The sequence below is a fragment of the Triticum urartu genome, chromosome 2A, assembly GCF_056163025.1.
Source record: "Triticum urartu cultivar PI428250 chromosome 2A, HENAU_Tu73, whole genome shotgun sequence".
NCBI classification, from domain to species: domain Eukaryota; kingdom Viridiplantae; phylum Streptophyta; class Magnoliopsida; order Poales; family Poaceae; genus Triticum; species Triticum urartu.
The window spans coordinates 725,435,874-725,462,029 of record NC_141874.1 but is presented as its reverse complement, the minus strand read 5'-3'; the positions used below and the strand labels follow the sequence as shown (position 1 = coordinate 725,462,029).

The 26,156-nt window shown below is 41.1% G+C and overlaps 2 protein-coding genes and 2 pseudogenes across 12 annotated transcripts; 3 read left to right on the top strand and 1 right to left on the bottom strand.

Annotated features, from left to right (window-relative positions):
• Positions 1-12,389: 12,389 nt before the first annotated feature.
• Positions 12,390-14,053, top strand: LOC125540071 (uncharacterized). Its single transcript, XM_048703646.2, has 2 exons — positions 12,390-12,547; positions 12,660-14,053. Exon 2 carries the CDS (start codon positions 12,681-12,683, stop codon positions 13,752-13,754), a length of 1,074 nt encoding a protein of 357 aa, XP_048559603.2. The 5' UTR covers positions 12,390-12,547; positions 12,660-12,680; the 3' UTR covers positions 13,755-14,053.
• A 254-nt stretch (positions 14,054-14,307) lies between these two features.
• Positions 14,308-17,381, top strand: LOC147987201 (protein FAR1-RELATED SEQUENCE 5-like; annotated as a pseudogene). The gene is made up of 2 exons (XR_015617590.1): positions 14,308-14,949; positions 15,038-17,381. The product of XR_015617590.1 is annotated as a protein FAR1-RELATED SEQUENCE 5-like (transcript).
• A 1,204-nt stretch (positions 17,382-18,585) lies between these two features.
• LOC125540073 (uncharacterized) lies at positions 18,586-25,922 on the bottom strand. Of its 9 annotated transcripts, none has more exons than XM_087545177.1 (7): positions 25,392-25,908; positions 25,118-25,281; positions 24,907-24,966; positions 21,215-21,246; positions 20,974-21,103; positions 19,915-19,980; positions 18,586-19,536 (listed from the first exon to the last, which is right to left on the bottom strand). In XM_087545177.1, exons 2-6 carry the CDS (start codon positions 25,191-25,193, stop codon positions 19,946-19,948), a joined length of 333 nt encoding a protein of 110 aa, XP_087401303.1. In that variant the 5' UTR covers positions 25,194-25,281; positions 25,392-25,908; the 3' UTR covers positions 18,586-19,536; positions 19,915-19,945. The 9 variants fall into 9 exon arrangements, 6 of the variants coding, with proteins under 6 accessions (XP_087401303.1, XP_087401302.1, XP_048559605.1 ...); XM_087545176.1 differs by having other exon boundaries at positions 18,586-19,545; positions 25,392-25,906; XM_048703648.2 differs by lacking the exon at positions 19,915-19,980 and having other exon boundaries at positions 18,586-19,545; positions 25,392-25,909.
• LOC125540115 (uncharacterized) lies at positions 19,574-23,291 on the top strand (annotated as a pseudogene). The gene is made up of 3 exons (XR_015617589.1): positions 19,574-19,626; positions 21,580-21,730; positions 21,837-23,291. The product of XR_015617589.1 is annotated as an uncharacterized LOC125540115 (transcript).
• Positions 25,923-26,156: the final 234 nt, after the last annotated feature.

Below are 26,156 nucleotides of genomic sequence, written 5' to 3'. Positions count from 1 at the left end.
TCAACATGCAAGCTCATCTACAGCAGCACCAATAATAGCTAATTATTCAAAATATAAACCACTAAGCAAAAACTAATTGGACAAACAGAGGAGTCACATACCAAGTAACAATCCCCCAAAACAGTTTCGGAAACGGAGCTTCGAGCAAAGAGATCAAAATACGCGGGTTTGAGAGCAAGAACACGAAAGAGAGAGCAATTGTGACTTTTTTTCTGGAGTACGTGGTGATGTGGGATGAAGAGATAAGTGAGGGGGCCCACGTGGGGACCACAACCCACCAGGGCGCGCCTGGGGGTCCTGGTGCGCCCAGGTGGGTTGTGCCCACCTGGTGCACCTCCCTCTGATGTTATTTGCACCAGAAATTCTAAAATAATCAGAAAAAAATCGTATTAAATTTTCAGAGTATTTTGAGAACTTCTATTTTTGGGTCATTTTTATTGCACGGGAAATTCATAAAACATACAAAACATGTCATTTTATTTTATTTAACTAATAAAAATAGAAAACAAAAGTTAGGGACAGAAGGTAGTGCTCACTAAATTCATCAACTTCATGCCTCTAAAAATGATCCATTAATAAGGTTAATCAAGTCTTATTAACAACCACTTTCGGTTAGTATGAAACCGAAGATCTTCCGTAAACCACTAAGTTACCGCAATGGGGATATGAATTTCCCCAATAATAAGCATTTCATATTTCTTTTTAACAGTAGGTAGAGGTAGTTGAAAACTCCAATAGTGATTGTCGGAGATTTTTCAATAACATTAATGCCATTCACATGGAATTGTTTTTTCGGAAAGTGCACCGTATGCTCATTACCATTGATATGAAAAGTGACCTTGCTTCTATTGCAATCAATAACAGCCCCTGCAGTGTTCAAGAAGGGTCTACCAAGAATAATCAGCATGTTGTCGTCGTCGGGCATCTCAAGTATAACAAAGTCAGTCAAAATAGTAACATTAGCAACAACAATGGGCACATCCTCACAAATACTGATAGGTATGGCAGTTCATTTATCAGCCATTTGCAAAGATATTTCAGTAGGTGTGAGTTTATTCAAATCAAGTCTTTTATATAAAGAGAAAGGCATAACACTAACACCAGCTCCTAAATCACATAGAGCAGTTTTCACATAATTACTTTTCATGGAGCAAGGTATAGTTGGTATTCCTGGATCTCCAAGTTTTTTAGGTACTCCATCTTTAAAGGTATAAGTAGCAAGCATGGTGGAGATTTCAGCTTTCCGTATTTTTCTCTTATTGGTGATGATGTCTTTCATGTACTTTGCATAAGCAGGCATTTTCAAGATATCAGTCAGGCGAGTACGCAAAAAGACTGGCTTCAGCATTTTAGCAAAGCATTCAAATTATTCATCATCTTTCTTTTTAGCTGACTTAGGTGGAAAGGGCGTAGGTTTTTGAACCCATGGTTCTCTTTCCTTGCCATGTTTTCTAGCGACAAAGTCTCTTTTATCATATCTTTTATTCCCGGGTTGTGGGTTATCAAGATCAACAGCTGGTTCTATCTCAACATCATTGTTTGGTTCTTTATTATTTGTTTGAGTCTCTTCCCGAACCTCATCATTATCTTTTTCATTATCAGAAGGTGAGCGTTCACTACCAGATTGAGTTTCAGCATCGGAGATAGAAACTTAATTATCATTATCAAGAAGTTTTTCTACTTCAGGTTCACTAGAGGCATGCAAAGTCCTATCATTTTTCTTCTTCTTTTTCTTTCTAGAAGGACTATGTGCATCAGTGTTAACTCTTTGAGAGTCTTGTTCAATTATTTTCGGGTGTCCCTTAGGATAAAGTGGTTCCTGAGTCATTCTACCTCCTCTTGTCATTACTCTCTTTAAGATTCAGCAACTTGTTCTAACTGAGTTTGAACCATAGAAGCATGCTTTCCCACACTGCTACCTCTTGAACACTGCGTTGGTTTTCCCTTGAAGAGGAAAGGGTGATGCAACAAAGTAGCGCAAGTATTTCCCTCAGTTTTTTAGAACCAAGGTATCAATCCAGTAGGAGGCTACGCATGAGTCCCTCGTACCTACAAAAAACAAACAAATCCTCGCAACCAACGCGATAAGGGGTTGTCAATCCCTTCACGGTCACTTACGAGAATGAGATCTGATAGATATGATAGGATAATATTTTTGGTATTTTTGTGATAAAGATGCAAAGTAAAATAAAAGCAAAGTAAAAAACAAAGGAAATAACTAAGTGTTGGAAGATTAATATGATGAAGATAGACCCCGGGGCCATAGGTTTCACTAGTGGCTTCTCTCAAGAGCATAAGTATTTCACGGTGGGTGAATGAATTACTGTTGAGCAATTGACAGAATTGAGCATAGTTATGAGAATATCTAGGTATGATCATGTATATAGGCATCACGTCCGAGACAAGTAGACCGACTCCTGCCTGCATCTACTACTATTACTCCACTCATCGACCGCTATCCAGCATGCATCTACGGGTTGAGCAAGAATCGTTCTTACCTACGCATCAAAACCACAACGATTTTTTGTCAAGTATGTGTTGTTTTAACCTTTAACAAGGACCGGGCGTAGCCACACTCGATTCAACTAAAGTTGGAGAAACTGACACCCGCCAGCCACCTGTGTGCGAAGCACGTTGGTAGAACCAGTCTCGCGTAAGCGTAACGTAATGTCGGTCCGGGCTGCTTCATCCAACAATACCGCCGAATCAAAGTATGACATGATGGTAAGCAGTATGACTATTATCGCCCACAACTCACTTGTGTTTTACTCATGCATATAACATCTACGCATAAACCTGGCTCTGATGCCACTGTTGGGGAACGTAGTACTTTAAAAAAATTCCTATGCACACGCAAGATCTATCATGGTGATGCATATCAACGAGAGGGGAGAGTGTTGTCCACGTACCCTCGTAGACCGAAAGCGAAAGCGTTATGACAACGTGGTTGATATAGTCGTACGTCTTCACGATCCGACCGATCCTAGTACCGAAAGTATGACACTTCCATGATCTGCACACGTTCAACTCGGTGACATCCCACGAACTCTTGATCCAGCTTAGTGTCGAGGGAGTGCTTCGTCAGCACGACGGCGTGATGACGGTGATGATGAAGCTACTGGTGCAGGGCTTCGCCTAAGCACTGCAACGATATGAACGAGGTGGATTATGGTGGAGGGGGGCACCGCACACGGCTAAGACAAATGTGTGTTGTTGTGTTCTAGGGTGCCCCTGCCCCCGTATATAAAGGAGCAAGGGGGGAGGCCGGCCGGTCCCTTGGGCGCGCCAAGGAGGGGAGGAGTCCTCCTCCTAGTAGGAGTAGGACTCCCCCTTTCCTAGTCCTACTAGGAGGGGGAAAGGGGAAAGGAAGGAGAGGGAGAGAGGGAGGGAAAGAGGGGGCGCCGCCCCCCCTCCTTGTCCAATTCGGACTTCTCAAGGGGGGGGGCAACCCTAATGCCCCCTCCTCTCTCTCACACACACAAGGCCCATGTTGGCCCATTAGTTCCCCCGGGGGTTCCGATAACCCCCCGGCACTCCGATAATTATCTGGTGACTCCCCGAACTCATCCGGTGTCCGAATATAGTCATCCAATATATCAATCTTTATGTATCGCCATTTCGAGACTCCTTGTTATGTCCGTGATCACATCCAGGACTCCGAACTACCTTCGGTACATCAAAACACATAAACTCATAATACCGATCGTCACCAAACGTTAAGCGTGCGGACCCTACGGGTTCGAGAACTATGTAGACATGACCGAGACACGTCTCCAGTCAATAACTAATAGCGGAACCTGGATGTTCATATTGGCTCCCACATATTCTATGAAGGTATTTATCGGTCAAACCGCATAACAACATACGTTGTTCCCTTTGTCATCGGTATGTTACTTGCTCGAGATTCGATCGTCGGTATCTCAATACCTAGTTCAATCTCGTTATCGGCAAGTCTCTTTACTCGTTCCGTAATGCATCATCCTGCGACTAACTCATTAGTCACATTGCTTGCAAGGCTTATAGTGATGTGCATTACCGAGAGGGCCCAGAGATACCTCTCTGATACACGGAGTGACAAATCCTAATCTTGATATATGTCAACTCAACAAACACCTGCAGAGACACCTGTAGAGCATCTTTATAATCACCCAGTTACGTTGTGACGTTTGATAGCACACAAAGTGTTCCTCCGGTATTCGGGAGTTGCATAATCTCATAGTCAGAGGAACATGTATAAGTCATGAAGAAAGCAGTAGCAATGAAATTGAAACGATCATAATGCTAAGTTAACGAATAGGTCTTGTCCATCACATCATTCTCTAATCATGTGATCCCATTCATCAAATGACAACACATGTCTATGGCTAGGAAACTTAATCATATTTGATTAACGAGCTAGTCAAGTAGAGGCATACTAGGGACACTCTGTTTGTCTATGTATTCACACATGTACTAAGTTTCCGGTTAATACAATTCTAGCATGAATAATAAACATTTATCATGAAATAAGAAAATAAATAATAACTTTATTATTGCTTCTAGGACATATTTCCTTCAGTGCTCACCTAGGTGCCCCCCTCCGGTGGTTCTTGGCTCCAGAAATTCTCTTTTATTGTATAAAAAATCCTCGCAAAGTTTCGTTCCAATCCGAGAACTTCTATTTCTGCACAAAAATAATACCATGGTAGTTCTGCTGAAAACAGCGTCAGTTCGGCTTAGTTTCATTCAAATCATGCAAATTATAGTCCAAAACAAGAGAGAAAGCGTTAGGAAAAGTAGATACGACGGAGACGTATCAGTATGCGGATCATAACACGTAATGGGTGCATACAAGTTGCAAGATAGGATCAAGACCTCAAATATATTCATGAAAACGTAAAGGATTCAGATATGAAATCATGGCACTCGGGCACTAGCAACAAGCATTAAACATAGCAAAGTCATAGCAACATCAATCACAAAACATGGTGGATACTAGGAATCAAGCCCTAACACATATCAAAAGTGTATTAGATTTTGTTTGAGAGTAACGTGTACCTAATAAATGTTCACCTAGTATTTAAAAAATGTACAATCTATAATGAAAAAAGTAGACATGTGTTGAAAAAAGGAGGAAAATATAAAAAAATGAAAATAAAAATCCAAAGAAAACCAGTGAATAAATGCAAAAAACCAATGAAATGAACCAAAGACACAAAGTGAAAACCGAAAAATAGTAGAGGAAAACCGGAACAAAACCCTGCAACTAAGATCAGAGCTCCTCCCTAGCGCCCTGTGCGGCAACTCGCCCCCAGCGCTCACGCGCCATCGTCGCTTGGGCCAAATACGCGGGCTGCAAGGTCGGACGTCTCTTCCTTCAGGTCGCACATATTTTTTCAAAATTGATCACCAACCATTCACCATTTGAGTTTTTTTTTCAAAATCAATCTAAAAATTTGTAAAAAGAAACTTGGATGAAAAAAGTTCATGGGTTGCAAAAGGTTTGCCAATGTGGAAAATAGTTTGAAAATTTGGAAAAAAAAAGTCTGTGAATTTGAAAAAAGTTCATCAATTTTGAAAAAAATTCATGGATTTTAAAAAGTTCACAAATTTTTAAACAAATCCGTGTATTTGAAATGATACATGCATTGGAAAAAAAGATCAACAATTTGAAGCAAAGGTTCGTGGATTCGAAAAAAATCATGGGGTTTTGTAAAAAGTTCAGAACTTTGGAAAAAAGTCACAAATTAAGAAAAATTCATGAATTTGGAAAAAGTTTGTGAAATCAATTTTTCTTTCATTAAAAAAGGCCTTCACCTGTTCTAGGTGATATGAGGTTGAACAGGCTTTTTGAATTGAACCAACCAAAAACCAAATAAAAATGAATTTGAAAAAGCTTCGTGCATTTGATAAAAAAAGGAAAAAGGAAGGGAAAAACAAAAACAAAAACCCAAATAAAACCAAGCAAATCGGTCCAAAAAAACAGAAAAAAGAAAAATAGGACACCTGGAGCGTATGTGCAGCTCCTATGTGATTTTTTTAGGAAGGTAAAGTACCCCTCCAGACATTATATCACAAGAGTTATAGGGATACATAAGCCCTCAGGTGGATCTAGTAGCCAAACAAACCGGCCAACATTGTACCTAAGTGATGATCGAGCAAGCCTGTGAGCTTCAAAGTTTGAACTGCGTTTCTCGTGACAAAAAACAAAGCCATCCAACTGCGCACCTCTGGCCTTAATCTCCTGTGTGATGTGATAATATACTGGTTTGGAGTCCTCATTCATAGTATTGATCACCCTAAGGCAATCAGAAGCCACCTTAACTCTTCGAGTAAGCAAGTCGTCCGCCAATGAGAGAGCCTCCCTTATCGCAAGAGCTTCAACGGTTTCTGCATCTGAAATTCCTGTGAAGACAACAGAAGAAGCTCCCAAGAATCCACCTTCACAGCTTCGTGCTACAGCTGCAACGGCAGCCTTGTCATCAAGTTTTCCCAAGGCTCCGTCCACGTTTACCTTCGTCCAGCCGGCCAGTGAGGGGATCCATTGCTGGACATTGGTCTCCACTTGTCTTGCTTGTACCTTGTTAATCATCTTGCTCTGTACCACACCTAGATCTTCCATGAAACTCCTGATGAAGCAATGAGTAGATAATGGACTTTGGAATAGATTTTCATGAATTACCTTCCGCCTTGCGTGCCAGATAGCCCATAGGGAGACAAAGGCCTCTGTCATTTCACTAGAGGGTAATTTTTCAATGAGCTCAAAAATCCAGTCCCTCGCATTCCCTTGTTGCGTCATGGAGACCTGTTCCGCAACCTCCACTGATGGCAAAGCCCAAACGCATTTAGCCATTGTACACTCGATCAAACTGCTCCTATGTGATGCATTCTCATAGGCAGCCATTCGCACAAGCTGCCTGCCAATTGGATCGGCCCATCACAACTAGGTTTGCTCCCATGTTCTAGTGTACTGTACCGACTTGGACGGGCAATGTGGCCGACAGAAAAACACTATAGTAATGTGGTTACTAAACCAACTTTTTTGTTTCTCCTTTATTTATACCTAAAAAATATTTTTCAATCCTAGATAATTTTTGAATTCGGGAACAATATTTGGAAACGTGAATATTTTTTGAAAACATGAGCATATTTTGGATTGTGAACAATATTTTGAAAATATGAACATTTTTTACAATACTAAACAAATTTGAAAATATGATTTAAAAAAATCACGAATATGTTTCCAAAACATTCAAATTTAATTGAAAGCTCAATCATATTTTATATTTGTGAAATAAGTTTGAGAGTGGAAGTGATTTTTTCCCCAAACATTATTTGAAAACATGGATCTTTTTGGAAAACACGAAAATATTTTGCATTTCTAACAATTTTTTTAAAACGTGAACATCTTTCAAAATCTGAACAACTTTCATAAGATGAACATTTTCTAAAACTCCCAAATATGTCTCAAAAACATTCAAGTCTTATTGAAAACACCAACACATTTTGAATTTGTGAAATAAGTTTGAGAATTGAAGTATTTTTTGAAATTCCCAAACATTAATTTGAAAACATGAATATTTTTTGAAAACATGAACAAATTTTGAATTGTAAACAAATTTTGGAAACGTGATTTTTGTACAATACCGAACATATTTGCAGACACAAATATGTTTTTAAAAATCCCAAATATTTTTCAAAAACCTTTAACATTAAATCGTAATCACAAACACATTTTGAATTTGTGAAAAGATATTTAGAATGGGAATATTTTTTAAAATCCGCAGACATCTCCTTGCAAACATGAATATATTTTAAATTGTGAACAAAATTTTGAAAGTGTAAAAGAATAGTAGTAAACAAATTTGAAAACATGAACATTTTTTAATTATCAATTTTCCTTAAAAACATTGACATTTTATTGAAAGCATGCACACATTTTGAATTTGTTTAATAAGTTTGAGAATGAGAATATTTTCTGAAATTCCCACACATTTCCTTGAAAAGATTAACATACTTTGGATTGTGAACAAAATTTTGAAAACCCGAATGTTATTTACAATATTGATTTTTCTTGAAAAGACAAACATTTTTTAAAATTCCCAAACATTAAACATTTTATTGTTAACATAAACACATTTTGAATTTGTAATTTTTTAGAACGACAATATTTTTAAAAATTGCCAAACATTTCTTTGAAAATGTGAGCATATTTTGAAGTTTTGAACTGTGAACTAAATTTTGAAAACGAGAACAATTTTTACAATACTGAACTAATTTGAAAATATGAACATATTTTCAATTGTGAACAAATTTTTTGAAATGTGATTTTTTGCAATTCTGAATCGATTTGAGAAGACAATCATTTTTTAAATTCCCAAATAATTTTAAAAAACAATAACATTTGATGGAAAACAAGAACAAATTTTGAATGTGTGAATGGGAATAATTTTTGAAATTCCCAACATTTTTTTAAAACATGAATCACTTTTGCCAAAAAAAGTATTTTTTAATTTGTGAATAATTTTGGAAAATCCTGAACACTCTTTCAAAACATGATTTTGTAAACACAAACAATTTATGAATTCATCAAAAATATTTGAAACACAGGATTGGTTTTAAAATTCCAGCCAAGAATTCAAAACAAGAACATGATTTTGAACAATTTTATCATTTGTGTACTTTTTTATGAACTAGCTATGGACAGGAGTGTGTGGAAGCTTGCTATCCATGTGCCATAGTCATGAGTTGGTTGCGAGATCTTATGGGTTTCACCTCTAGCCTACCCCAACTTGTTTGGGACTAAAGGCTTTGTTGTTGTTGTTGTTGTTGTGTACTTTTTTATGAAATCAAAAAAATTATTAATATATGAATGGTAAAAAAGAGAGATGAAACGATAAAAGAAGATTAAAAAACCTAGTGAAGACACGACAAAAGAGAAGAAGCCAGTGTTGGAATCTTTTAGAAGTTTCCTCTAATTGGTCAGGAACATTCTTTTCAAAACCAAAACCGTGTGTAAGTTGCTACCGCTAAAATGGCCGGCTCAATATGGAATCTTTACTAGCTCGCTGCCGGTGCGTTTCAATGGCAATGTGCCGCAAAGAGCGTCATATCGGAATGTGGGTACGTAGGTGATTTAGAGCATGATTGGTTTGATGCCAAAAATTGGCATACTAACATTTGGCAAATGCCAACTATTGGCTAGTGCTTTGGTTGGTTACCATGTTTACTTGCCAACCTCAAAAAAAGTCGCTAAATTTTGGCAACTTTTGATATTGTCAATTGTTGGTTTGCCAAGTATTGACAATGCCAATTTTTTTTGAGGGAATTGGCAATGCCAAATAGTGGCATCAAACCAATTATCCGGCAAATCTTATTTGGCGCTGCAGGCGCCCGTTAACGTGCATTTTTGTTAACCGGCGCCTGCAGCGCACACTACCTCCCTTGCTGGGCTGGCCCGTCTAAGGGTTTTCTCTTCCTGTTTTAAATCCAAAAAATTAAAGGGTACTACCAGCGAATCGAACCAACGACCTCCTTCACAAACAAACACGCCACAACCACCAGGCCACTAACTATTCGTTTGTCAGTTTGTTTTGTTCCTTTTCTTTTTCTTTTCTTTTTTTCTAGTTCTTTTACATTTCTTTTATTTATTTTCTTAAATGCATGGTATTTTAGTTCGTGAACTTTTTTCGAAAATTCTATGAACTCTTTTCTCAAATCGATGAAATTTCCCCATTTTTGGATGAACTATTTTTGAAAATTGATGAACTTTTTTGAAATTTGGTGACTTTCTTCAAATTTGATGAACTTTTATCAAATTAGGTGAACTTTTTCCAAAAAGATGATGAACTCTTTTCAAATCTGATGAACTTTTTCCATTTTTGGATGAACTATTTTTGAAAGTTGATGAACTTTTTTGATATTTGGTGAACTTTATTCAAATTCAATGAACTTTTATCAAATTAGGTTAAATTTTTTCAAAAAAATGATGAACTCTTTTGAAATCTGATGATTTTTTTTAAGAATTGATGAACTACTTTCAAATTTGATAATATTTTTCAACTTCATTGAACCTTTTTTGAAAATTTCGTGAAGTTTTGTTCAAAATCCGTGAACATTTTTGAATCCGTACATGTATTCATTTTTGGCGATTTTTTTGTTGTCTATATTAATCAACGTGAACAAAGTTGAATATATGTTAATGTTTGTACTCAAGGAGAGCTCAGATAGAGTTATTTTCTGATAATAGACAACAACCCAAGCTTGGTATAGTGGTGAAGGCTCGAAGCTGCTAATTTAGTGTGTAGAGATCGATTCCTGGTGTGCCCGAATTTAAACGGCTGGCCGGCGCTTGCAGCACCCAATAGGAGCTCCCCAATTATCCTTCTCTGGCGGTGTCGAGGCCAAATCCTATTCGGCGCCTTAAGCGCCCCCCCTGTACACAAAGTCTTATAGCGGGCCGGCCCATCCTGCTTTCCTTTTCTTATAAAAAACCCAAAAAATGAGCGTCCACCACGACTCGAACCCCACTCGTTCGTTCACGTAGCTACCGGACAAACCAGTTGAACTAGAGACCACATGTAACCGTTCTTTTTCTTCTCTATAACATGCGAAAAAGGAAGCTGTTTTCCCTGTTTCTTTTCCTTTTTTCTATCTTTTTTCTCTTTCTTAAACTGCGTGAACTTTTTCAAAAGCGACCAAATTTTCGCAAAATCGGTGAACTTTTTTTCAAATTTGATGATTTTTTCTCAAAATTGATGAACTTTTAAAAAAATTGATGAACTATTTTTCAATTTGATGATTTTTTTTCAAACTCGATGAACTTTTTTCAAACTCGGTGAACTTTTTCAAAATCGATGAACTCTTTTCAGATCGATGATCTTTTCTTTCAAAATCAATGAAATATTTTCATTTTTGTGATTTTTCTTCAAAATTGATATTCTTTTTATAGGGATTTCACAAAGAAAAACTTTTTTGAGGGAGTTCGATCGAGAGCGAACGTACCTTTTTTTTTTGGAGAAAAGAGCGAACGTACCTGTGCGCGATGGAGGGCGGTCTTTTCTTTTCCGAGCGAGTTGCGAAGGATGCTGCGCATTTTTAATGGGCCGGCCCAATTGCTCGTGCGAGGCGCCAGCAACGGGGGATCGGGCGCATAGAGCGCGCTAAATCGTATTTGGCGCCTTAAGCGCCCATTTTAGTTGTTCCTGCAATCGGGCGCATAGCCCCCTCTCCTCGCGTCGCTATTTTGGGCCTGGCCCGTTTTGCTTCCCGCAATCGCGAAGCAAAAAGAAAAGCGGGTGAACGCATAGAGCGCGCTAAATCCTATTTGGCGCCTTAAGCGCCCGTTTTAGTTGTTCCTGCAATCGGGCGCATAGCCCCCTCTCCTCGCGTCGCTATTTTGGGCCTGGCCCGTTTTGCTTCCCGCAATCGCGAAGCAAAAAGAAAAGCGGATGAACCAGGATTCGAACAGGCAACCTCCTGCTTCACAGCACACAGCACTAACCACCACGCTAGCAAGCCTAATGTGATTACATGCATCTTTCTTGTTCTTTTCTTCCTTGTCTTTTCTTTTTTTTTCCTTTTTCCTTTTTCCTTTTTCTTTTTTCCTTTTTCCTTTTTCCTTTTTCTTTTTTCCTTTTTCCTTTTTTCTTTTTTCTCTTCTTCCTGGGTTTCATGCAAAATTGATGAACTTTTTCTCAAATTCGATGAAATTTATATTTCAAATTTTGGTGAACTTTTTCTCAAATTCGATGAATTTTTTTAAATCGATGAACTTTTTTAAATCTTGATGAACATTTTTGAATCTCGATGAACTTTTTTCAAACTCGATGAAATTTTTTCAAACTCGATGAACTTTTTCTCAAATTCGATGAACTTTTTTCAAACTCGATGAACTTTTTCTCAAACTCGATGAACTTTTTTTCAAACTCGATGAACTTTTTTGAAACTCGATGAATTGTTTTTCAAATTCAATGAACTTATTTTTAAAGTCGATGAACTTTTTCTAAGACAAGAGTACATACAGTAGCAAACCGGTTTTTTTTCTAAGAAAAATAGTCTGTACTGTAGCAGTTTTTTTTGGGGCTGTACTGTAGCTGTTTTTAGAATGAAGGAAAAAAAGATCAAGCCGGAGCCAGCGATCGAGCGGGCAGCGATAGCCAACGATCAAGCGAGCGGCAGCAGCCAGCGTTCGCTGCTGGGCCAGGTCCAGTCTAGCGACACAGTGGGCGCTGGAATCGCCTGCGGGCGCTGAAGGCGCCAAGGAGGAGCTCTCATAGAGCGCTGACGAGGAGGATATTACCATTTGGTGTCGAGGACAGAAACTGGGCCAAAACTTTGTGGGCTGATCCATGGTAATATGGCCCAGCCGACCCGTGGGTTATCCATCTATTGATCCACATAATAATAAGAAGAGAAGAAAGGGCATGACGGCCAGACCTAGATCCCCATCCCGTGATCTAAAAAAAAAGATCCCCATCCCGATCTCGCCGCCGCCGCCGCCGCCACCGCCGCCGTTCGTCCAACAGCGCCAGCTTCGATTAGTCCCAAGGAGCAAGTACTGTTGCAGGTATTACTCTTTCTTTCTCTTTTCCATTTGGTATTTAAAATTGTTTCTGCAGATATTGTGGAAGAATCTTCTGTACTAATATATAATCTAATTCGTGATCTCTGTTTTGCAGGAGGAGTGGGAAGAATTAAAAATGAAGGCTCGGCAGTTCGTGAATGTGGTGATGCAGAGGTCTGGCAGAGGTAGCTTGTACACGGTGAGTCGCATCAAGCCCGGGGAGCACCTCTTCTACCCATCCACGGCGGAAGCGCGGGCAGCAGCAGCGCAACCCAAGGAGGAAAATATGACGCCGCCATCATCAGCCGTTGCCCCGAAGATGCCACCGCCCAGGCTCAGATTGGAAGCATACCGCGTAGACGGCCCAAGGCTCGATTTTTTGCCATTCTATGGTCGAGGCAGCGGCGGCGGCGATGGTAAGATCCTCTCCATGGACTCGGCGGGCAACACCGTGCTCTGCGACGCCGGCAGCTGCTCCGTCCAGCCCGTTGCCTGCCTTAACGAACCCAAGGGGGACAACCCCGTCTCCTTGTCTATCACTCGTGCGGACACCAGGGGCGACCAAGCCTTGTACGTTATGGACAGGTTTCCCGCTGCTCGCAATGCTTTCATCTTCGAAGCTCTCGTCTACGGCAAGAATTGCTGGGAGTGGCACCGGCTCCCACCGCCTCCCTACGTCAACGACCCAGCCTATAACTGCACAGCCATCCAGTCCTACATGTTGCTTGGTGATGGCGAGACCATCTGCATATCCTCCGCTGGGCCAAGCTCCATCGGCACCTACTGCTTCGATACGGTTAGCTGCACCTGGGAAAAGGTTGGCCGCTGGACCCTGCCATTCCATGGACGGGCTGAGCATGTCCCTGAGCTTTGCAACCTCTGGTTCGGCATGGCCGGCAACAGCGCCAACAGCTTGTGCGCATTGGACCTCTCCAACCTTGGCAGGGCTCCCAAATTGTTGCATAACTGGCAGGTCCTCGACAAGCCTGATGGATGGGTGCAGATAAGGGGTAGCTTACTGTACCTTGGAGCCGGCAGGTTTTGCATCTTCAAAAAATTTGACACCGGGGAGCAAGACGCTCAGGGCAATCCTAGCAACACAGCGGCTGTGCTCACTGGTGTGGAGGTGGTCCACGAAGGATCATCTGAACTTGAAATGATCAAGCACAAGTCCTTTATCAGCTATACCGGCATCCAGTGTGTTCTTTAAGTCACCAAGGCTTCGGCTAATCCTCTCCCCAAGGTGATGGGAGGGGATTTAGTGGGGTTTTGGCTTGCGGATTTCATTCCGCTCAACCCCTTGCAATCTCCAGCAAACTGAACCGAACAAGCCCTAAAGTTTAAGGGATAAAATAAGCTGTCAGCCTGTCCCTTTCTACTTTGCAGCAGCCAGATCAACATGGATGTAACTTGTGCATTCCTTCCTATATGTATTACTCTTCCAAGTTTATAAACTAGTAAAGTTGCCTGGCGGGCAACATCTTTAAACAATGAATTATTATTCCTCTATTATCTCTAGAACTTTGTTGAAGTATTTGTTGAGAAGCATTCAAAGACATGTTAAATCTGCTTGTCAGAGAAAAGAAGATATGAAAATATTTTTTTTGGCTCTTGTTCCTTCTACCAATTTTACTTGCGTACTAACTCCTCAGATCATCAGGGCACTCTCTAGCGTCTCTTTGTTTTCTCTATGAGAGATGCAGTTCCATGCAGCCTGCTAACAGTAGGGAATCACAACGAAGCGAATCGGTTGTCAGCAGATAGGGCACGCCACTGGCGCCACCCCTGGTCCCCGCACCCCCCCATAACTTGCTCGTCCCGGTGTGTGCTGCCTTTCTATCTCCCTAGGCACCACCCCTGCTCCCTGCTCTAAGAAGCCGGCGGAGAAGGAGGACAAGAATCCGGCGTGGGTTAGATGAGGAGGATAAGAATCCGGCGAGAAAGGAGGTGAAAGTACATGCCTGATCCTCTCTCCCACCTATGGTTAGAGATTGCACATTATTAGAATGAATTGAGGATGAAGTATTTTCGTTTGATACTGCCTTCTGATTCAATGTGTTGTGTTCAGTTCTTTCCAAGTAGTGTTGATTCTTCAATGAAGTCACTGGGGTATTTTGATAACTAAATAAAAAATAGCCACTCTCTTAGAAACATCAGGATCAAATGAAATGTCCTAGCCTGTTCTGTACTGGACCAGCGACTAATTTGTAAAGCTTCTACATATGCTTGTGTACTATTACCTCCGTTTGGAAACACATGACGTGGTTTTAGTTCAAATTTGAACTCAAATTTGAACTAAAACCATGTCATGTTTCATGCGCGATGACCCTATTTTCTGCAGATTCAAACAAGTGGCAGATTCAAACATGCGCGATGGAGAACCAAGCAGAAGCAGATTCAAACAAGTGAGAATAACATTTTCAATTTTGTGTTGGATTCCTCTCTTTTCTTGCAAATGAGTGACCCTATTTTCTGCACTTGTGCATTCTACAGAGAATGTATTGCCCACTTGGATACCGCAGCTTGGCATGAAGTTCAACACCCTAGATGAGGCTTGGAAATTTTGGGGATATTACGGAGGAAGGATGGGGTTCAGCATCAGAAAAAGGTATTAAAACAGAAGCAAATTTGATGGGAAATTTACCTCCTGCAAATATGTTTGTTTCAAAGTGGGTAAAAAGGCAGTAGACAAAAGATATAATGTTGTTAAGAATCCAACAGCTGAGACTAGAATTGACTGTAGAGTTCGTATGACCCTTTCAATAAATCGTGAAGCTGGTAACTGGGCAATATCTGATCTTTTTCTTGAACACAATCACACACTTCAATTGCCAGAAGCATGCCACCTATTGCTATGAAAGAGAATGATCTTTGAAGTGCAGGCTTTTGAAATTGAATGTGCTGATGACTCTGATATTGCACTAAAAGCTGCTCATGAGTTTGCTAGTTGACGGGTTGACGGATCATCTAACCTGAGCTACACTCCTCGGGATCACAAGAATCATTTGAGAACAAAGCACTAAAGGGACCTTAAGTATGGTGAAGCGGGTAGCATGTTGAAGTATTTTCAAGACAGAGCTGCATAGAATCCAGCATTCAAATATGTTTTACAGCTGGACTGTGATGAAAAATAACAAACATTTTTTGGGCTGATGCTAAGGTGATAATTGATTAAGCTCATTTTGGCGATGTCATGACCTTTGACACCACTTTTGGAGCAAATAAGGAACATAGGCCATTTGGTGTGTTCGTTGGATTCAACCATTTTAGAGAAACTGTTATCTTTGGTGCTTCTCTCCTCTATGATGAGACATCTGAATCTTTTGAATGCTTGTTTGATTCTTTCTTATTAGTACATAGTGAGAAGCATCCTAGAACCATATATACTGAATCAAGATTGTGCAATGGGAAAGACAGTTGGGTATGTTATTCTTGAATCACGACATGGATTATGTACACATTTATCTAGTTATGTGGACAAAGAATCTTGCAGATTTCAGTGCTTGCATGTATCAACATGGGCACCAAGAAGAATTTGAGGAAGCATTTGAAAATCTGAGGGCTCAAGTGCCAGCACAAACTTGGTTCGGTAGTATTTACAAAGTAAAAGAGAAGTGGGAAAAATGTTTCATGATAAATGCATTTACCTTGGGTATGCAGAGCATGCAGCTAAGTGAGAGTCTCAACAATGACTTGAAGCATCATCTGAAGTCAGATTTAGACGTTGTCCGGTTCTTTCAGGACTTCGAAAGAGCTGTCAAAAGTAAAAAGAGATGTTGAGGTCAATTCAGAGTTTGATTCCAGGAAGTACTTGCCAAGAATCAAAATGAAGACCCCAATGTTGATGCATGTTGGCCCACTTTATACTCCTACTATATTCGATTTTTTTCAAAAGGAATACCGGAGATCTATATCAGCATGCGCCGAAGCACTAGATGGACAATACAAATACATGGTTAAAATTGGATATCCTTTTGAGCATCCAATATTTGAAGAATAATGGGAAGTTACTGGTAACCCTTTGGAACAAACACCATCATGCACTTGTGATCAGTTTGATAGACTAGGGATATTGTGTGCACATGCTTTAAAAGTTCTTGACATGATGAGCATTAAGTTCCTTCCATCACACTATATTTTGAAGCGATGGACCCAAGAAGCACGAGCAGGATCTGTTAAGGATAGTCATGGAAGGATTGTGATTGCAGATCCAAATATAGAGACAGTTCTCCGCCACAATGGCCTATCACACAAATTTAATAACTTGGCAACTGAAGCATCACATTCTGAAGAATGTGTACTTTGATCGACAATACACTTGATAACCTTAGTAAGTGAAACGACGGTTGTTGAATGCGGAAGTGCCTCCGCCAGCATCAGACGATTTGTTGAATGCCAAAGTGACTCCTCCAGCAACAACTGATTTGTTGGCTGCTGCTGCGCCTAAAAAAGAAGGAAGTTAACAAGGCAGCCAAAAATTCCAAAAGAAGGAAAAATTGGACTGAAAGGCAGTACAAAAGAAAGAAAACAGAGTTCAAGACAAAAGAAAATCATTCAACGGTGAAAACTCTGAATGAGGAAGACTTGCGTGGATATGTGCACATTACAAACTCCACTGAATTACTGAATATGCCTAGTGCCAGAGCCTCCACTGGAGGCATATATACTTAGGATATATTCTAATCATGATGCTTTGGAGAACATCAGAATCATTATTTTGTTGAACTTCTGTAGACTTCCAATTGTTGAACTTTTTTAGACCTTCAAGTTGTACGGGAAATATGAAACTTGTTCAACTTATTTAGTTTCTGGAAGATCCTTTTTTACTTCCTAGATAGATCAGTTTCTCCACGGATCAATCAAAATCAGCGACGATCTCAAACCAAATTTGGTGTATAAATCTTGATTGGGGAAATCACAAGCGGTGATACAGACAAAAGATATATAGGATTGTTTTGTTCCTGTGATACTGAATAAGTGCCAATAAGAAGGTTTCAGGATAGATTCACCTACGCCATATATAGCTTGAGAAGGCAGTAAAAATTCAGAAGGACATCACTGTCCAATGACGTTGCTGCGCTACCTTCTTCCCCGTGAGTTCGCCGCCTCCTCAGCCGTCCGAGTTCCTCCGTCTCCTGCTGGTTCTCCTCTGCACAAGCCCATCCAACCATGCCCTGTCCTCCGTGCGGCCCTATCTCTCGCTGCACCCATCAACTCGACCCAGCTCGCCCTCGTCCTTGATGGTGACCAACGATGGCCTGAATAAAGGGAGGGGCAGCGGCGGCCTGAATCGAGGGCGAGGCAACAGCGGCAAGTAGTAGTACTGGAAAAAAGAGAGCCATCGGATCTGATTTGTGCGGTGGATATGGGCTATGTTAGCGTCCTAACTTGGCAAGGCAAGTTAGAGGAGCCTGCTCCAGTACTCTGAATTTTTGAAGGAACCTGAAGGTTATGAGCATTACTCTTTGTTCTTGTAGGGATAGTGTATGCACATCTACTGCATTGATACAAAGATATTATCGCTCAGGATTTAGCAAAAGAAGATTTGTCTGAATGTTTGCGTAAGGTTGAGTTTCTGTGTATAAAATATTTATTCACAGTGAAATCTGAATGTGTATAACAGCGTTTGCCGAATACTACTTCCTTCGCACCGGCGTTCATTGATGTGCATATCCCGCCCGTCTTGCCGCATCATGATCGAACCAAACGCATTTTTGACCCAACACACCCACCTAGTAGCAGGAACTGTACCGAGCTGATCTGTTCCCCTGTTTCTGACCTAGCTGTGTTCGCTTCACAGGATTTTGAAACTTTTCCAGAGGATTGGAATGTCCATTCCATAGTTCTAATGCCCTTGGTAGCATTTGGATCAAAGAAAACATCTACCCCTGTAGAAAGGTTCGCTCATAGTGGTCATTCCAAAGGATTGTGTAAATCTGGTCTGGTCTCTTTTTTGAGCGGAGGCATGAGGCAGCCACCGTGCAAAGCTGAATAAAAAATTACTTTCACATGGCGGTGAGAGAAGCTAAACCGGCATGCAATGAATAAAATATAATATGTTATTGCATTACTAGTACGAACACAAGGTTTCCAATCAAACGAACACCTCTCCTTTTCCCTTTCGTCTGTTTTGGGTCACGCAAAATTGCACTGTACAACCAACTCCATTCATGCACTCCCCCTGTTCCGACATAGTGGTCGTTGGGGAACTTTTCCGACCAGGTGAAAACATGATAAACTACTAAACTACCCTCAATTTGAAATTCTTGTCGCCGGGGATCTTCGTCTTACTCCATCGCTCCTCCCCTCCGCCAGGCTCCATCCCACTGCTGCACCTCCGGCGTCCGTCCGCGCCGGTCGCAGCTCCTCGTCGGCCACCTTCCTCCGCTCCAATCAAGAGCCCAAACTCGTACGCAACTCCCTCGCCATCCGCCACAGCCTCCAGCCGCCCGCGACTCCTGGCCGTCGCGCCGCCCGCGACTCCTGGCCTTCGCGCCGCCCATGCTCCTCCCCGCACCGACCAGCAGCAGCGCCGCCCGTGCTCCTCCTCCTCCTGCCTGAGCCTTCCAGCTCCTCGATTCAGGCACTGGAGCTCCGGATCCGGCCAATTGACCTCCGTCCGTGCTCCTCCCCGCACTAACCAACAGCAGCAGCAGTGCAGCCTGTGCTCCTCCTCCTGCCTCAGCCTTCCAGCTCCTCGATTCAGGCACTGGACCTCCGGATCCGGCCAATTGACCTCCGCCCGTGCTCCTCCCCGCACTGACCAACAGCAGCACTAGCGCTGCCTGTGTTGCTGTTTGAATTGATCCAAATTGTTAATCGCCAAAGAAATTGATCGCCGGAGTTGTACCACTTCTTCTCGCCACAGACAGAAATTGATCAGATGTGGTGATTGACCAGGACGTCTTCTCACCAGTCACAACAAGCTTGAATTGATAGCCAGAGCAATTTTGAATTGATCAGCAAGGAGCAGCCACTGTCCATCTGTTCACCTGTCAAAACTAGCAGATCAACAGTAGGAGCAAGGATCAGCAAGGATCAGCAAGGAGCAGAAAATTGGCAAATTAGCAGATCAACAGTAGGTGAGCTATTTATGTGCTCCATCTGCTACAAGAAATTCAGTGTACTCATGCTTGTAATTGTACTCTTGCAAACAAATTACTCCATGCTAGTACTCCAGATCATGATTAAGAACTCAAGAAAACAATGTTAGTTCTGGCACTAAGTGTGGCTCTGCATCTGTGAGATCACTTTTGGTGTTAGTATTGGGTCATGCAACTTCGGCTAGGATGTTCTTGGTTGCTTAATAACTTAACTAGATAGACATACTTAATGCAAAAAAAGCAGGCACAAAGATTTCTTATACTAACCATGTAGGATATGACACCAACACCAAATCCTTCAAGCAATCGTCCCATATACAGGAAAGAAGTGTCCTGTAAAACAAACGCCGACAAGCGCGACAGGTTCAGAAGCAGCAACAGCAAGTGGTGAAACTAAGCCTTTGGAAAATGCACTACTGTCATACTTTTGCGAAGGAGATGGCAAGCCAGCCGATGATGTTAGGAATAGCAGCAATCATACCACCATCCTAATCCTAATTTTAATTTTGCTCCTAGCTACTCCTAATTTTTAAGTACTCTACAGTAACAGAAAAGGTACTGAATTTTCTTAATTTGATCATACCACCATCTCAATGAATCAATGTTAATTAAAGGAGTACATTTTTTTAATTTTCAGTAGTACAAATTCCAACAACATCATCAGTCCAAAACATTAAGCTATTAACTGAATTTTGTGTGCATAACTGAATTTAACTGAAATTACATCTATCTCTGAAATTAATACCAACTGGTCCTTTGGTCTAAGTGGTGGTAATTCTTGAGTAAGTACATCCTTGACAAAGAGAAGAGAAGAGAGAAAAGATTCATTTATTTTTAAAAGTACTGATGCAAGCAGTAGAGTACACAAAACCTTCATTAGAGTATAAAAAAGTTTATGCAAGCATTAAAGGAACAATTTCAGTTATTTTAATTAACTGGGAAAGTTCCGGCTAATTTTATTAAAGGAAAAGGTTGAGTTAATTTTAATTAAAAAAAAAGAAGAGAAGAGAATAGCAGAGCAAGCAATGCTACTGCTCCAAGCTAATCTGACTGCAAATCATAAACTACTGCAAGCAGCTCCATGAAAAGAAGTACTGCAAGCAGGCTACTCCAAGCAGTACTACACTAAGTAATGTCACTTCAAGTAGTACTACACCAACTAATCTCTACTGATGTCATTTAAAGCAGTAATCTCTTCAACTAATCTCTACTGATGTCATTTACAGTATTTTTTGTAAACTGAATTTTTTGCCAAGGAAACAAAATTTTATAGCTTCAGGCCTAAGTACAGAATAGCTTCAGGAGCAAAGGAAAAGAAAAACATACCCAAATTTCTGAAGTGTTTCAGGCATCTCCCAACAATCTGGACGGGCAAAAAGGGAGTTTTATTCTCGTCTATGAAATTCATACCAACAATTCTTCCTTCCAAATCAATCAGAAGACCACCAACGAAAATCTGAAGAAAATGGTACCAATGTTAACAAGTACTTATTCAATAAGATCCATACAAAGAATGTGAGCACTTATAGAGCTCAGCATGTCGAAAGAGAAACTGAATGTTGTACACCTCAGCATGTCGTCCCTTTTCGACCAAATTATCTACAGAAACATTGTACATTCAGTTTTCAGGCAAAAATGTCCAGAGATAATTAAGATACAGAAAACTAATTATGGCTGGTAATGTTTCATTAACCTAGGAAACTAATTCTTGCTTTGACAGTAAACGGACAACAATTGACCATAATAATATTGTCTTTCTTGCTTTGACAGTAAACAGACAGCAATTGACTAATTCTTGCTTTGATAGTAAACATACAACAATTGACAGTACACAGACTGAATTTATATGTACTTCTTCTTCTTCTTCTTCTTGTACTTCTACTTCTACTTCTACTTCTACTTCTACTTCATCTTACATATTCATATCTTCAGGAGAAAATGGATCTCCCAGACCTCAACTTCACTCCACCTGCAGAAGATGTGGATGAAAATGCAGAAAATGAAATGGAAGGACATGTAGGAGATGATATGGAAGGAGATGCCGGAGAGGGAATGGAAGGAGATGAAATTGTTCAAAATCCAGGTACAGTTACACTTGATCATTCCATCATTTCATCACTTGATCAGTCCATCACTTCATCACTTGATCATTTCATTTAATCATTTCTTTGTTGTATGTCTTGGTGCAGGTGCTGGACAAGTTGGTAGAAAAAATAAAACCCTCAATGACCAGCAAAAGTTTGCTGCTTATGTAGCATTGCATACACTGTGTATGAGTAGAGGAGGCACTTTTAAGAAAACTGATACGCAAGATATTGCAAATTTTTTTGCAGTGGGTGTTTGGAATATACAAAGAATTTGGAGGAAAGCAATGTTGCAAATTCAACAAGGTCAAGAGGTAGATGTTGCCGATCAGAGAAAAGGAAATTCTGGAAGAAAGCCTAAGGACATTAACCTAGAAAAAACCCTAACAATCCCATTAAATAGGAGGTCTACTATTAGATCACTAGCCTGGCAACTGGGATGTAGCCCTACTACACTTCATAGAAAGTTCATGCTAAATTTGATTAGGAGGCATACAAACTGTGTGAAGCCGGCTTTAAAGGAAAAGAATAAGATGGATAGGATGAATTTTTGTTTGTCGATGCTTGATGAGGCAACAACAGCAACTGCGAGGCCTAAGTTCAAGACTATGCATAACGTTGTCCATATTGACGAGAAGTGGTTTAACATGACAAAGAAGAATAGAACATATTATCTGCTAGATGGGGAGGAAGAGCCTACGAGGCCTATACACGGCAACTGTATTGGCAAGGTGATGTTTTTAACGGCCGTTGCTAGGCCAAGGTGGGACAGCGAAGGAAACATGACCTTCTCTAGGAAAACCGGTATCTGGCCATTCGTGAAAGAAGTTCCTGCTCAGAGGAGAAGCGACAACAGGCCCAGAGGTACAATAGAGACAAAGTCAATAAAGGTCGATAGAAAAGTGATGAGGGAGTTCCTGATAGAGAAAGTCTTGCCAGCGATACAAGCAGTTTGGCTGGAAAGTGATGCTGGGACAGACCATCTACATTCAGCAGGATAATGCTAAGCCCCATATCTTGCCAGATGACCAGGAATTTCTAGCAGCTGTCGCAAAAACTGGACTTGACATTAGATTAGTACAACAGCCTGCCAACAGTCCTGATTTGAATGTGCTTGACCTTGGGTTTTTCAACTCGCTGCAATCGCTGACAGATTGTCTGAGTCCTAAAACACTACAAGACCTTATTGCAGGTGTTTTGGAGGAATTTGAAGGCTATGATGTTTACAAGCTCAACAGAATTTTCCTAACTCTAGAAATGTGCATGATTGAGATCATGAACCATGCGGTGGGAAATGCGTATAAAATACCACATGTTAACAAGGAAAGGCTTGAGGGTCTTGGGCAGCTACCTCCAAGACTAACATGCCTGAAAGAGGTTTACACGAATGCCCTATACAACTTAGAGGTAATGGGGAGGGTTCAGTGATGAGGCTTGTTCGGATGCTTGAGATGAGGCTTGTTCGGATGCTTGAGATGAGGCTTGTTCCGATGCTTGACATGAGGCTTGTTCAGATGCTTGAGATGAGGCTTGTTCCGATGCTTGACATGAGGCTTGTTCAGATGCTTGAGATGAGGCTTGTTCCGATTCTTGACATGAGGCTTGTTCAGATGCTTGAGATGAGCTTGTTCAGATGCTTGAGATGAGGCTTGTTCCGATGCTTGACATGAGGCTTGTTCAGATGTGGAGTATGTGTAGTTCCTTGAGATGAGACTTGTGCGGAGTGCATCCCATGTGAAATTACTCCATATGTGTAATACTCCATTTTGTGAGGCTTGTATGTGTAACTCCATTTTGTGATCATTTTTACTCCATATTTTTTTTCCATTTTGTGAGACTTGTATGTGTAATTCATTTGCTTGTGTGGAGTACTCCATTTAAATGAAAGAGAAGAGAAGAGAGTAGTAGGAGACAAGATGAGTGAATTTAGAGATGATAAGATAATTTAGAGAAGAAGAGAACAAGCAAAGTAGTAGGAGAGGAAATGAGTGGGAGAGGAGAGGAGTATGGAGGGCACAAGGGAAGTACACTAAACTACAGATGCAAGAAGAGAAAGAGAAGAGAGAAGAAGAGAGAAGAGAAGTCCTGCTGTAACTGAAAAAGTTTCAGTTAAGTAACTGAAAAAATTCAGTTAATGAACTGAAACTTACACCAAACTATTGCTGTCCTACACTAAACTACTAATGTCCTACACTACTGCAAGTGCTATACTACTGCAAGTCAGCAACTGTTAAATTAACAAAAAAAGTTTCATTTAGTTTTACTTAAAGGAAAAGATTCATTTTAAGCTAATGTACCAAGTCAACAGAAGATTCATGACAAGATTAACAGTAGCAGAAGCTTCATGTGCTAAAATCTGAAGCTTCATGTGCAAAATTGCAGAATTTGCAAAACTGAAAATGTGATTTAGAAAATAAATAGCAGTGGAAACACGGGCCTCATTGCAGAATTTTGGAGCAGACTACTGAAAAGAGAAGAGAAAGAGAAGAGAAGCGAAGGGAAGAGAGCGAGAGTAGAGAAGAGAAGAGTAAGAGAAGATAAGAGAATTCTTCGCACTGCTCCTCTTCCTACTCCAAGAACTACTCCTACTCCTAACAGAAAGAAATTAAGTTAATTAACTTAAAAAAGTTTTTTCAGTTAATTAACAGGAGTAGTTCTAAGGTGCAGAGTAGTTTCAGTTATTTAACAGGAGTAGTTTTAAGGTGCATAGTAGTTCTAAGAACTACTCCTACTCCTAAATTTAATTTACTAAAGAGAAGAGAAGTGAGTAGAATTACTCAAAGCCTTGCTAAACAGCAAATCCTATACTCCAGCACATAAAAGTTCCTACAGAGCAAGCAATTGGCTTTCTTCCAATTAGCTTGATACTCCACAGATTAGGTTGCAGCAAAAATGCACTACAGAGCAAACAATTACTCCAAACAAGCACTATTGATCAGCATCCTACTCCTGAAAACAAGCACTACTTGCACTTACAAATTCGGTGTTAATTACTGTACAGTAACACTGATCATGGGAGTACAAAAGGTTTCAGTTAATTTAAATTAACTGAAAAGGTGTAATTTATTTTCAATTACTGGACAGTGCAATTGAGAGTTTATTTACTGTCATTATTTAAGTTGCGATACAAACTATATGTGCATCCAAAAGAATTCGGCTATGAGTATCCGCTTACTAAGATTCGGTGTATCTTTTTCCTGAAGTTCAGCCAACTGTTCTTTTCCTGAATGCTCACCTGCAGCAGCAACATTGCACAAAGAGGCGAATTCAGTCAAGTGCAGAGACGAGTCAGAGGCAAATTCAGTCAACATTTGCACAAAGAACTGTTGTCTCATGTAACTACAGAGGCCAGAGCGCCCTCATCGCCAACCAGGACCAGTCTGTACCTTTGTTTGCACGGGAGTGGTTGTCGTCCGCTTCGGCGAGCATCGCTGCCATGGTCCTGCAGTAGAGCATTCGCATAAGAGCAGAGCAGAGGGCAGCTGCTGCTCCCCATGTTCTCTTCTTCAGTCTTGAAATTGAGAGAGCAAGCAGCAAGAGGGGATGATTGCTGAAATTACCCACAAACGACAGGCGATTCAGTAGAAATTCGCAGCTGGAGGCTGGCCGAATCGGCTCTGCCCCAAAAAATTTCATGGAGAGAGGGAGAGTAGAACTGACCTGGAGCTGGATCTGGACAGAGGAGGTCAGAACTGGCCATGGCGCTCCTCCCTCCGACAGGCTCTCCGTCTTCCTCGGCGGTGGCAACGGCATGACGAGAGCGAAGAGGACTACACAAAGTAAGAGCGGCCGGCACCACCCCCCTATTCCCACTGCTCTGGTCCAGCACCACTGCTCCAATCCAAAACTGCCCTCCTCCTCCCGCTGCTCCAACACGGATCGAGCACCGCCGCCCACAGATCGAGCACCCCGGCTGGTAAAAATTTCACCTTTGACCGACGAGGGGGAGACGGGTTGCTAGTTTTAGGGGTGGCGAGGAGCAAGGCGGCAGTGAGGAAGACACCGACGAGAGGGAGAGGGTGGTGACTGGCCGGCGGCACAAAGGATCTGGACGGGGAGGAGCGAGTGGTCGTCGGGAGAGAGTGTTGGCCGGGAGAGAGCGTGTGGTCGGGGAGAGAGCGAGTGCGAGTGCAAAAGGGGAAATGGGAGAAATACCATAACGTGACAAAAAATGAACTGACAATCCCCGACGACAACTATTTCGAAACAGAGGGAGTACTTTTTTATATTCTTTTGCTTTTCTGACCTGTATACCCAACGGGGCCTCATGATTCATTTATGAGACACGCTCTGAAGTCTTCTCTGCAGCAATTATTAGTTATCGACCAGCCCATGCCAACAGCACACTACCCACTAGCACCCGAAGCTTTAGAGCAACGCTAGCAGATATGCTATATTCTCACCGGCCCTTATAATTTCGGCGGT